This window comes from Coregonus clupeaformis, chromosome 37 (genome assembly GCF_020615455.1).
Source record: "Coregonus clupeaformis isolate EN_2021a chromosome 37, ASM2061545v1, whole genome shotgun sequence".
In the NCBI taxonomy this organism is placed as follows: Eukaryota; Metazoa; Chordata; class Actinopteri; order Salmoniformes; family Salmonidae; genus Coregonus; species Coregonus clupeaformis.
This window is the reverse complement of record NC_059228.1, coordinates 13,993,271-14,006,839: the sequence shown is the minus strand read 5'-3', so window position 1 is coordinate 14,006,839 and position 13,569 is coordinate 13,993,271. Positions and strand designations below refer to the sequence as shown.

Genomic DNA, 13,569 nt, shown 5'->3' with positions numbered 1-13,569 from the left:
CACCAGGTTTGCACACATCTCAGGAGGGATTTTGTCCCATTCCTCTTTGCAGATCTTCTCCAAGTCACTAAGGTTTCGAGGCTGACGTTTGGCAACTCGAACCTTCAGCTCCCTCCACAGATTTTCTATGGAATTAAGGTCTGGAGACTGGCTAGGCCACTCCAGGACCTTAATGTGCTTCTTCTTGAGCCACTCCTTGTTGCCTTGGCTGTGTGATTTGGGTCATTGTCATGCTGGAATACCCATCCACGATAAATTTTCAATGCCCTGGCTGAGGGAAGGAGGTTCTCACCCAAGATTTGACGGTACATGGCCCCGTCCATCGTCCCTTTGATGCAGTGAAGTTGTCCTGTCCCCTTAGCAGAAAAACACCCCCAAAGCATAATGTTTCCACCTCCATGTTTGACGGTGGGGATGGTGTTCTTGGGGTCATAGGCAGCATTCCTCCTCCTCCAAACACGGCGAGTTGAGTTGATGCCAAAGAGCTCCATTTTGGTCTCATCTGACCACAACACTTTCACCCAGTTCTCCTCTGAATCATTCAGATGTTCATTGGCAAACTTCAGACGGGCATGTATATGTGCTTTCTTGAGCAGGGGGACCTTGCGGGCGCTGCAGGATTTCAGTCCTTCACGGCGTAGTGTGTTACCAATTGTTTTCTTGGTGACTATGGTCCCAGCTCCCTTGAGATCATTGACAAGATCCTCCCGTGTAGTTCTGGGCTGATTCCTCGCTGTTCTCATGATCATTGCAACTCCACGAGGTGAGATCTTGCATGGAGCCCCAGGCCGAGGGAGATTGACAGTTCTTTTGTGTTTCTTCCATTTGCGAATAATCGCACCAACTGCTGTCACCTTCTCACCAAGCTGCTTGGCGATGGTCTTGTAGCCCATTCCAGCCTTGTGTAGGTCTATAATCTTGTCCCTGACATCTTTGGAGAGTTCTTTGGTCTTGGCCATGGTGGAGAGTTTGGAATCTGATTGATTGATTGCTTCTGTGGACAGGTGTCTTTTATACAGGTAACAAGCTGAGTTTAGGAGCACTCCCTTTAAGAGTGTGCTCCTAATCTCAGCTCGTTACCTGTATAAAAGACACCTGGGAGCCAGAAATCTTTCTGATTGAGAGGGGGTCAAATACTTATTTCCCTCATTAAAATGCAAATCAATTTATAACATTTTGACATGCGTTTTTCTGGATTTTTTTGTTGTTATTCTGTCTCTCACTGTTCAAGTAAACCTACCATTAAAATTATAGACTGAATTTCTTATAATTCACTGTATCACAATTCCAGTGGGTCAGAAGTTTACATACACTAAGTTGACTGTGCCTTTAAACAGCTTGGAAAATTCCAGAAAATTATGTCATGGCTTTAGAAGCTTCTGATAGGCTAATTGACATAATTTGAGTCAATTGGAGATGTACCTGTGGATCTATTTCAAGGCCTACCTTCATACTCAGTGCCTCTTTGCTTGACAACATGGTAAAATCAAAAGAAATCAGCCAAGACCTCAGAAATAAAATTCTAGACCTCCACAAGTCTGGTTCATCCTTGGGAGCAATTTCCAAACGCCTGAAGGTACCACGTTCATCTGTACAAACAATAGTACGCAAGTATAAACACCATGGGACCACGCAGCCGTCATACCGCTCAGGAAGGAGACGCGTTCTCCTAGAGATTAACGTACTTTGGTGCGAAATGTGCAAATCAATCCCAGAACAACAGCAAAGGACCCTGTGAAGATGCTGGAGGAAACAGGTACAAAAGTATCTATATTCACAGTAAAACGAGTCCTATATCGACATAACCTGAAAGGCCGCTCAGCAAGGAAGAAGCCACTGCTCCAAAAACGTCATAAAAAAGCCAGACTACGGTTTGCAACTGCACATGGGGACAAAGATCATACTTTTTGGAGAAATGTCCTCTGGTCTGATGAAACAAAAATAGAACTGTTTGGTCATAATGACCATCGTTATGTTTGGAAGAAAAAGGGGGTTGCTTGCAAGCCCGAAGAACACCATCCCAACCGTGAAGCACGGGGGTGGCAGCATCATGCTGTGGGGGTGCTTTGCTGCAGGAGGAACTGGTGCACTTCACAAAATAGATGGCATGATGAGGAAGGAAATGTATGTGGATATATTGAAGCAACATCTCAAGACATCAGTCAGGAACTTAAAGCTTGGTCACAAATGGGTCTTCCAAATGGACAATGACCCCAAGCATATTTCCAAAGTTGTGGCAAAATGGCTTAAGGACAACAAAGTAAAGGATTTGGAGTGGCCATCACAAAGCCCTGACCTCAATCCTATAGAAAATGTGTGGGCAGAACTGAAAAACCGTGTGTGAGCAAGGAGGCCTACAAACCTGACTCAGTTACATCAGCTATGTCAGGAGGAATTGGCCAAAATTCACCCAACTTATTGTGGGAAGCTTGTTGAAGGTTACCTGAAACGTTTGACCCAAGTTAAACAATTTAAAGGCAATGCTACCAAATACTAATTGAGTGTATGTAAACTTCTGACCCACTGGGAATGTGATGAAAGAAATAAAAGCTGAAATAAATCGTTCTCTCTACTATTATTCTGACATTTCACATTCTTAAAATAAAGTGGTGATCCTAACTGACCTAAGACAGGGATTTTTTACTAGGATTAAATGTCAGGAATTGTGAAAAACTTAATTTAAATGTATTTGGCTAAGGTTTATGTAAACTTCCGACTTCAACTGTACTGTACTTAAACGATAACTCCAAAGTCTGCTCCGGTGAGTCCAAAAACATAAACACCTGTTGCCGAAACGACATAACCTGTCTCAGTGCCGGGTGTTTGCAACCCAACGGGACAAATTTAATTGAACTTGCAAACTTACCAAACTGCGATAACTCGCGCTCCAATAGCTCATTGGGAATAAATGGCGGTACATTCGAAATTGTTACCCTTGTTGACTGAGAAAAAAGCGGCGTAACTTTAACAAAACATACCTTTAAGAAGTACGCCATGCTCAACCATCCGATCAACAAGACGCTCTTCTTTAAGAAAAACCACCACAGCCTTAAATATCCTGATCTAGTGAGATATACATGGCGGAGACTCAATCATGCTAGTCGTCTTGACTTCTTTCATATGTCATTCTCGTTGGCACCAAAAGTTTAAAAAGCGTTGATAGGGGACAGAATGCGGTTGGACCATCATATAATTGGCATATACATTACTCTTCCTGAATTTCCACGTGGGCGAGGATATTGGAAATTTAATCAAAGCCTATTGGATGATAACTTGTTTTTAATTAGGACAGAGGAATTTATAACTGATTTTTTCCCGACATAACATAGGTACAGCAAATCCCCTTATTGTATGGGACACTTTTAAATGTGCCTTTAGAGGCCATGCAATTCAGTACTCATCTCGAAAACAAAAGCAATTTAGGTCAAAAGAGTCCACACTAACAAAGGAAATAGAAGGTCTAACAGAACAGATAGATAGCAATAAAAACTGGAACATAGAGGCTCAGAATAAATTAGAGGAAAAACAAAAATAAATGGAGGAACTTATTCAAGAAAGATCAAGTGTAATATATAATAAAAAATTAAGCAAACTGGATGGAATATGGGGAAGAATGCACCAAATATTTTTTTTTATCTTCAACATAGAAATGCTACCAAAAATAATTTACTGAAACTGGTTACAAATGACGGAGTCACCCATGATTCACCAAATGATATTTTGAAGGAGGAAACAAAGTACTTTAAGCATATGTTTTCGTTTCAGTCGCCTCCATCTCCTCTAACTGAAGCTAATTGTAGAGATTTTTTTCTATTGATAATGTAAAATTAACAGCCATACAGAAAGACTCATGTGAAGGTGAAATTACAGAGGAGGAACTTCTGGATACAATTAAAGACTTTAAGTCCAGGAAAACTCCAGGGTTGGATGGCATACCAGTCGAGGTATACCAAACCTTTTTTTATATACTCAGAGGACCGTTATTAGCATGTATTAACCACTCCTATGTAAATGGTAGATTATCAGACACTCAAAAAGAAGGTCTGATTTCATTATTACTGAAACAGGATACAAGTGGAAAATATAAAGATCCAGTCCATAAAAAAAAATTGGAGGCCCCTTACACTTCAGTGTAATGATGCAAAATGTATAGGGCATAGAATTAAAAAGGTATTGTCGGATATTATTCATTCTAATCAGACAGGTTTTTTACATGGACGATACATTGGAGATAATATAAGGCAAGTACTGGAAACAATAGAACACTATGGAAAATATGGGAAACCAGGCCTGCTATTCATAGCAGACTTTGAAAAGGCATTTGATAAAGTACGATGGTTTTATATATAAATACCTGGAGCATTTCAATTTTGGAGAATCTCTTATAAAATGGGTTAAAATCATGTATAGTAATATAATAATAATATAATAATATGCCATTTAGCAGACGCTTTTATCCAAAGCGACTTACAGTCATGCGTGCATACATTTTTTGTGTAGTAACCCTAGGTGTAAAATAGTAAATAATGGCTATTTCTCAGAAAGTTTTAAACTGTCAAGAGGAGTGAAACAAGGTTGTCCACTATCGGCATATCTATTTATTATGGCCATCGAAATGTTAGCTATTAAAATCAGATCCAACAATAATATCATTAAGCCCTGGATTAGAAATCCAGGGCTTAAACACAAAGGTGTCATTGTACGCTGATGATTCATGTTTTCTTTTAAATCCACAACTTGGATCCCTCCACAGCCTCATAGAGGATCTAGATACATTTTCTAACCTCTCTGGATTACAACCAAATTATGATAAATCTACTATATTACGGATTGAATCACTAAAAAATACAATTTCTACATTACCATGTAGTTTACCAATAAAATGGTCTGATGGTGATGTGGATATATATTCGGAATACATATCCCAAAGGAAATACAGTGGGGAAAAAAAGTATTTAGTCAGCCACCAATTGTGCAAGTTCTCCCACTTAAAAAGATGAGAGAGGCCTGTAATTTTTATCATAGGTACACGTCAACTATGACAGACAAATTGAGGGAAAAAAATCCAGAAAATCACATTGTAGGATTTTTAATGAATTTATTTGCAAATTATGGTGGAAAATAAGTATTTGGTCACCTACAAACAAGCAAGATTTCTGGCTCTCACAGACCTGTAACTTCTTCTTTAAGAGGCTCCTCTGTACTCCACTCGTTACCTGTATTAATGGCACCTGTTTGAACTTGTTATCAGTATAAAAGACACCTGTCCACAACCTCAAATAGTCACACTCCAAACTCCACTATGGCCAAGACCAAAGAGCTGTCAAAGGACACCAGAAACAAAATTGTAGACCTACACCAGGCTGGGAAGACTGAATCTGCAATAGGTAAGCAGCTTGGTTTGAAGAAATCAACTGTGGGAGCAATTATTAGGAAATGGAAGACATACAAGACCACTGATAATCTCCCTCGATCTGGGGCTCCACGCAAGATCTCACCCCGTGGGGTCAAATGATCACAAGAATGGTGAGCAAAAATCCCAGAACCACACGGGGGGACCTAGTGAATGACCTGCAGAGAGCTGGGACCAAAGTAACAAAGCCTACCATCAGTAACACACTACGCCGCCAGGGACTCAAATCCTGCAGTGCCAGACGTGTCCCCCTGCTTAAGCCAGTACATGTCCAGGCCCGTCTGAAGTTTGCTAGAGTGCATTTGGATGATCCAGAAGAGGATTGGGAGAATGTCATATGGTCAGATGAAACCAAAATAGAACTTTTTGGTAAAAACTCAACTCGTCGTGTTTGGAGGACAAAGAATGCTGAGTTGCATCCAAAGAACACCATACCTACTGTGAAGCATGGGGGTGGAAACATCATGCTTTGGGGCTGTTTTTCTGCAAAGGGACCAGGACGACTGATCCGTGTAAAGGAAAGAATGAATGGGGCCATGTATCGTGAGATTTTGAGTGAAAACCTCCTTCCATCAGCAAGGGCATTGAAGATGAAACGTGGCTGTGTCACGAGTTACAAAGCCAGAACCCAGAAGCAGACCAGGACAAGGTAAGTTGAAACGAAGGTGAGTGTTTATTTACAAATTCAAGAGTGATGCTGAATAATCCAGGGAACAGAGCGGGCGGCGTGGATGAGTTGTTGAGGGTGCAGTTGTTGGTCCAATGATGGCTCGGCAGCCGCCGACCATCAGGCAGAGGTAGGGTGAAGGTTCCGGACGAGTGACTGCAGATGGAACAAAACGGAGGTAAGTAAACAACAAACCAACAAGGTGCAAAACAACAAAACTAACGCTAGAAGCTCTAAGACTGATACTCTGGTAAACCTACTGTTCATGGCTAACGATCCGGCAGGGAATGGATGTTAGGCCAGAGCCTAAGAAGGGTGATGATCAGGACCAGGTGTGCAGATTGCTGATGGGATGCAGGTGCGGAAATCAAGAGAGCTCCCCGGAGCGTTCCAGAACCCTCGGGAAACTGGAGATCCCGAGCAGAAAAACTAGTCCACAGAAAGGACCCGACTCAGACTGCCGGGATCGTTACAGTACCCCCTCCGACCGAACGCCACCGGGCGGACTCCCGGAGCGCCAGGATGGAGGCGGTAGAAGTCACGGATGAGGTCAGCATCTAGGATCTGTCGCCGCGGAATCCAACTCCTCTCTTCAGGACCATACCCCTCCCAGTCCACGAGATACTGGAAACCCCGGCCCCGCCGTCTGGAATCCATGATGCGTCGCACCGTGTAGGCAGGACCACCTCCGATCATCCGAGGAGGAGGAGGAGGAGGCGGAGGAGGCAACAGAGGACTGAGGAAAACAGGCTTGAGGCAGGAGACATGAAAGGTGGGATGGACTCTGAGCGTCCTCGGGAGTTTGAGTCGAACTGCCACCGGATTGATCACCTTCTCCACCACAAACGGACCAATGAACTTCGGTAACAACTTCCTAGACTCAGTCCGTAAAGGAAGATCCCGTGTGGCCAACCAGACCCTATCTCCGATGGTGTAGGTGGGAGCGGGGATCCGGCGACGATTCGCCTGGAGCTGATACCGGTCCGAAACTCTAAGGAGTGCCTTTCTGGCCCGATGCCAGGTCCGGTGGCAACGACGAATATGGGCCTGAACAGAAGGCACTGAGAGCTCCTTCTCCTGAGAAGGGAACAAGGGAGGTTGGTAGCCATACAGGCACTGGAAGGGAGACATCCCAGTGGCAGATGTAGGGGAGAGTATTGTGGGCATACTCAACCCAAGGCAACTGAGAGACCCAGGAGGTGGGGTTGGAAGAGGCCAGGCAGCGTAGCGTGGATTCCATCTTCTGGTTGGCTCTCTCCGCCTGACCATTAGATTGGGGGGTGAAAACCAGATGTGAGACTGACTGTAGCTCCAATGGCCAAACAGAAGGACTTCCAGACAGCAGAGGTAAACTGAGGGCCACGGTCGGAAACGATATCACTGGGCAACCCGTGGACCCTGAAAACCTCCCTAACCAGGATCTCGGACGTCTCCGAGGCAGAGGGAAGCTTGGCAACTGGCACAAAGTGGGCGAACTTGCTGAATCTGTCCACGATAGTCAGAACGACCGTGTTCCCCTCAGAAGCGGGCAACCCAGTGACAAAGTCCAGGGCCAGATGCGACCATGGTCGCGGGGGAATAGGAAGGGGGTGAAGTAGTCCAGAGCTGGGCCGATTGGTACCCTTATTCTGCGCACACACTGGACAGGCAGCAACATAACCCCGAGTATCCTCGGCCATGGCAGGCCACCAAAAAGCGTCTGCGAAGAAACGCCATCGTCCGAGCCACGCCAGGGTGACAAGCCATCTTGCTGGCGTGGGACCATTTGAGGACCGCAGGACGAACCGACTCAGGCACAAACAACCGACCGGGTGGACCGTTACCGGGACCGGGCTGCGTCCGAAGAGCCGCCATCACCTCCTCCTCAATCTTCCACCTAACCGCTCCCACGACGCAGTTCCGGGGGAGAATTGTCTCGGTCTTGGACCCACTCTCCTCCGTCTTGGAGAACATCCGAGACAAGGCGTCCGCCTTGCCGTTCTTAGATCCAGGTCGGAACGTCAGGGAAAAAATTGAATCGTCCGAAAAACAACGACCACCTGGCCTGACGGGAGTTGAGACGTCTAGCCGATTGCACGTAAGCAAGATTCTTGTGGTCAGTCCAGACAATAAACGGTTGCTCCGCCCCCTCCAACCAGTGGCGCCACTCCTCCAAGGCAAGTTTCACCGCGAGAAGCTCCCGGTTACCCACATCGTAATTCCTCTCCGCAGGCGAAAGGCGACGAGAGTAGTAGGCGCAGGGATGGAGTTTACTGTCCGTGGAGCATCGCTGCGACAGGATGGCGCCAACTCCCACATCAGACGCGTCCACTTCAACGACGAACTGACGGGCCGTGTCCGGTTGAGAGAGAATCGGTGCGTTGGTGAATCGCCTCATCAAATCCAGAAACGCTCGATCCGCCTCCGGATTCCACTTGAAGCTCCTGATACTGGAAGTCAAGGCAGTTAACGGAGCGGCCACACGGCTGTAATCCCGGATGAATCTGCGGTAGAAATTCGCAAACCCCAAAAATCTCTGGAGCTGCAATCTCGTACCGGGCTGGGCCCATTCCAGAACCGCTCTAACCTTCTCCTGGTCCATCCTAATCTCTCCCCTGGAGATGATGTACCCGAGAAAGGATGTCGTGTGGGCGTGAAACTCGCACTTCTCGGCCTTCACAAACAGGCGATTCTCCAACAATCGCTGCAGAACCTGCCGGACATGCTGGACGTGGTCGGAAGGTTCCTTCGAGAAGATCAGAATGTCATCCAGGTAAACAAACACAAAGAGACCGATCATATCTCTCAGGACGTCGTTCACCATACTCTGGAATACCGCTGGAGCATTGGTCAGTCCAAACGGCATCACCTGATACTCGAAGTGACCCATCGGTGTATTGAAACCCGTCAACCACTCGTCTCCCTCTCTGATCCGGACCATGTGATACGCATTGCGTAGGTCTAGCTTGGTGAACACCGTAGCACCCTGTAAGGAGTCGAAGGCAGAACTCATCAAGGGCAGGGGATACTTGTTCTTGACCGTGATGTCATTCAACCCCCCGATAATCAATACACGGTCGAAGAGAGCCATCCTTCTTACCCACAAAGAAGAATCCTGCCCCCAGGGGTGATGACGAGGGACGAACGAGACCAGCAGCTAGGGACTCCTTGATGTAGGTCTCCAAAGCCTCACGTTCAGGGCGGGAGATACTGTATAACCTTCCCTTGGGGTAGACAGCTCCAGGGAACAGGTTGATGGCACAATCATATGGTCGGTGGGGAGGGAGTGACAGAGCCTTCTGCTTACTGAACACTTCCCCCAAATCGTGATATGTCTCGGGAACCAGGGACAAATCTGGGGGTTTAGCCTCAATCACCTGACTGGGAACCGAATGGGGACAGGCAGTCTTGAGACAGTTAGCATGACAATCAAGGCTCCAACTCGTTACCTTGCCGTCACCCAATCGAACGTGGGATTGTGTTCCTTCAGCCAGGGGTATCCAAGGACCAGAGGAACATGGGAAGACGGCAGAATGAAGAATGAAATCATCTCCGAATGATTCCCCGACAACAGCATCTTAACCGGTTCAGTCCTCATCGTGATACGTGCCAGACTACTGCCGTTCAGAGTGGTCGCTTCAATGGCTTCCGGCAATTGCTCCTTGGAAAGCCCCAGCTGTTCCACCAACTCGGCATCAAGAAAGCTTCCATCGGCACCTGAATCGATAAAAGCGTTAATCGCTAAGCTCTGATTCCTGTTCACAAGGGTAGCCGGGAAACGGGGTCTGACAGAGGTACTGAGAGGTTGAAACTGGCTCGCTAAAAGTCCTCCCAACTTTAGCGAGCCGGGCAGTTTGACGACCGCCGGGAACAAGTGGAGATGTAATGTCCCGAGCTACCACAGTAGAGGCAGCAGTTGGTCTTACGTCTATGTTGACGCTCCTCCTTGGTTAACCCGTGCCGCCCCACTTGCATGGGTTCAGAATCGGGAGAGAGGACCTCTCCACTAATCCTTTGTGGTGGAGAATGATCGACGTGTTCTGGTCCACCACCCGACCCGACTGGGAACTGAGAAGCTGATCGATTGGACGGACCCCATTGCTTCTCCCTCCTTCGCTCTCGGACTCGATTATCCACCCGAATAGACAAGGCTACCAAGCTGTCCAGGTCACTAGGCTCCGGATAGGAGATCAACTCATCCTTGAGCTGCTCCGACAGACCCTGGTAAAAGGCCGCTTGCAGAGACTCCTCATTCCACCCACTCTCCACAGCCAACGTCTTGAACTCGATCACGAAGTCGGCCACGCTGCGAGTTCCTTGGCGAAGCGAAAACAGGCGCCTAGCTGCGTCCCTCCCTCGGACGGAATGGTCGAAGAGCTTCCTCATCTCGGCCGTGAACCCCTGGTATGAAGCCATGCAGGGATCCTGTCGTTCCCAAACGGCTGAAGCCCACTCCAGCGCTCGACCACGCAGCAACTCAATCACAAAGGCTATCCTAGCCTTGTCTGTGGCATAAGAGTAGGGCTGTAGATCGAACACTAACCCACACTGCATAAGGAAGGAACGGCATCTTCCCAGCTCCCCCTCATATTTATCCGGCGTCGGAACCTTGGGCTCACGGAAGGACACAGCTCCAGAAGCGGCAGGCGAGATGGGTGAAACCGGTAGTGGATCCTCCACCGGAAACTTGCGCTGGTTCTGGACCTCCGTCAGACCGGTAGAAAGGTTCCGAACTGACAACGCGATCTCCTGTAGTACCGTGCTATGATGGCCCAACATCTTCTCCTGATGGGTAATGGCATGGCGAACAGAGTCCAGGTCCGCTGGGTTCATTACTGGCCGGATCGTTCTGTCACGTGTTACAAAGCCAGAACCCAGAAGCAGACCAGGACAAGGTAAGTTGAAACGAAGGTGAGTGTTTATTTACAAATTCAAGAGTGATGCTGAATAATCCAGGGAACAGAGCGGGCGGCGTGGATGAGTTGTTGAGGGTGCAGTTGTTGGTCCAATGATGGCTCGGCAGCCGCCGACCATCAGGCAGAGGTAGGGTGAAGGTTCCGGACGAGTGACTGCAGATGGAACAAAACGGAGGTAAGTAAACAACAAACCAACAAGGTGCAAAACAACAAAACTAACGCTAGAAGCTCTAAGACTGATACTCTGGTAAACCTACTGTTCATGGCTAACGATCCGGCAGGGAATGGATGTTAGGCCAGAGCCTAAGAAGGGTGATGATCAGGACCAGGTGTGCAGATTGCTGATGGGATGCAGGTGCGGAAATCAAGAGAGCTCCCCGGAGCGTTCCAGAACCCTCGGGAAACTGGAGATCCCGAGCAGAAAAACTAGTCCACAGAAAGGACCCGACTCAGACTGCCGGGATCGTTACAGGCTGGGTCTTTCAGCATGACAATGATCCCAAACACACCGCCCGGGCAACGAAGGAGTGGCTTCGTAAGAAGCATTTCAAGGTCCTGGAGTGGCCTAGCCAGTCTCCAGATCTCAACCCCATAGAAAATCTTTGGAGGGAGTTGAAAGTCCATGTTGCCCAGCGACAGCCCCAAAACATCACTGCTCTAGAGGAGATCTGCATGGAGGAATGGGCCAAAATACCAGCAAGAGTGTGTGAAAACCTTGTGAAGACTTACAGAAAACGTTTGACCTGTGTCATTGCCAACAAAGGGTATATAACAAAGTATTGAGAAACTTTTGTTATTGACCAAATACTTATTTTCCACCATAATTTGCAAATAAATTCATAAAAAATCCTACAATGTGATCTTCTGGATTTTTTTTTCTCATTTTGTCTGTCATAGTTGACGTGTACCTATGATGAAAATTACAGGCCTCTCTCATCTTTTTAAGTGGGAGAACTTGCACATTTGGTGGCTGACTAAATACTTTTTTTCCCCACTGTAAATGATCTCATTCCAATAGATTTTAATAGAAAGTTAGCAAAAATAGATAAGATCTTGCTACCATGGAAAGGTAAATACCTGTCAATTTGTGGAAAAATCACCCTGATTAACTCTTTAGTATTACCCAGTTTACCTATTTGCTTATGGTCTTGCCTACGCCTAGCGAACAGTTTTTTTAAATTATATGAGAAAAAAAGATCATATTTTATTTGGAACGGCAAGCCAGAGAAAATTCAACGGGCCTATTTATATAATTAATATGAATTCGGGGGACAGAAATGATTAAATATTAAATCATTAGACCTATCACTAAAAGTTTCAGTCATACAAAAGTTATACTTAAATCCGAACTGGTTCTCTAGCAAATTAGTAAGATTTTCTCACCCAATGTTCAAGAATGGCCTTTTCCCCTTTATTCAGATTACAACCTCTCACTTTCAGTTATTTGAAAAGGAAATCATCTCCCAAATATCACTATTTCTAAAACAAGCCATAGAAAGTTGCAATTTCAATTTAATCCTCCAGAAACGACAGAACAAATAATGCAACAAATATTGTGGTTAAACTCAACTATACTAATTGACAAAAAAACATTATTTTTGGAAAAAACGTATAATCTTCCTAAATTATATCATAGGTAGGACTGGTGGAGTTATGTCGCACATGCAGCTAACAAAAACATATGGAAATGTCTGCTCTACCCAAAATTACAACCAAATAATTGCAGCGTTACCGCAAAAATGGAAGAGGAAAGTGGAAGGGGGAAAAAGTAAGGAACTTGTCTGTCGGCCCTGCATTAAAGAACATAATTGGTTAAAGAAAATTGTGATAAATAAAAAATTATACCAGTTTCATTTAAGGACCAAAGGATTGACAGCCGTCCCATATAGATTGCAAAATAGTTGGGAAGAGATTTTTGACGTACCGATTCCATGGCATAGTGTTTATGAACTGATACGCAAAACGACGCCAGATTCAAAACTTATAATTTTTTTATTTGTATTATTATATAAAATTCTTGCTACTAATAGAATCTTATTTATATGGGGGATACAATCTTCCCAGCTCTGCAGATTTTGCTGCGAAGAGACAGAATCATTAGTTTTGGTACTGTCCATTTGTAGCTTGTTTTTGGACACAGGTCCAGGAATGGCTAAAGGATTGCAATATTTACCTGGAGCTAACCCTGCAGATAGCACTACTTATTTTCCACCATAATTTGCAAATAAATTCATTAAAAATCCTACAATGTGATTTTCTGGAATTTTTTTTCTAATTTTGTCTGTCATAGTTGACGTGTACCTATGATGAAAATTACAGGCCTCTCTCATCTTTTTAAGTGGGAGAACTTGCACAATTGGTGGCTGACTAAATACTTTTTTCCCCCACTGTATAGAGTCAGTCTGTATCTTACCCAGAGTGTATGGGGCTGGAGACCATGTTGATGTTGTCCAAGGTGTCAGCTGTCCAGCTATAGTGTCTCAGAGAGTTAGAGTCACAGTCTCTGCTGGCCACCTGAAGGAGACAGACAGGACAGGAGAAAACAGACAGACAGACAGTCAGATAGACAGACAGAGAGACAGACAGACAGGACA

At 45.7% G+C, this 13,569-nt stretch overlaps 1 protein-coding gene across 1 annotated transcript in view; it reads right to left on the bottom strand.

Annotated features, from left to right (window-relative positions):
* Positions 1 to 13,569, bottom strand: part of LOC121553354 (ankyrin-3) — a gene marked incomplete at both ends in the record, with an annotated part of 222,040 nt that overhangs the window by 90,557 nt on the left and 117,914 nt on the right. The window contains 1 exon segment of the mRNA XM_045211551.1: positions 13,389 to 13,489. Coding sequence (XP_045067486.1) covers positions 13,389 to 13,489 — 101 coding nt within the window.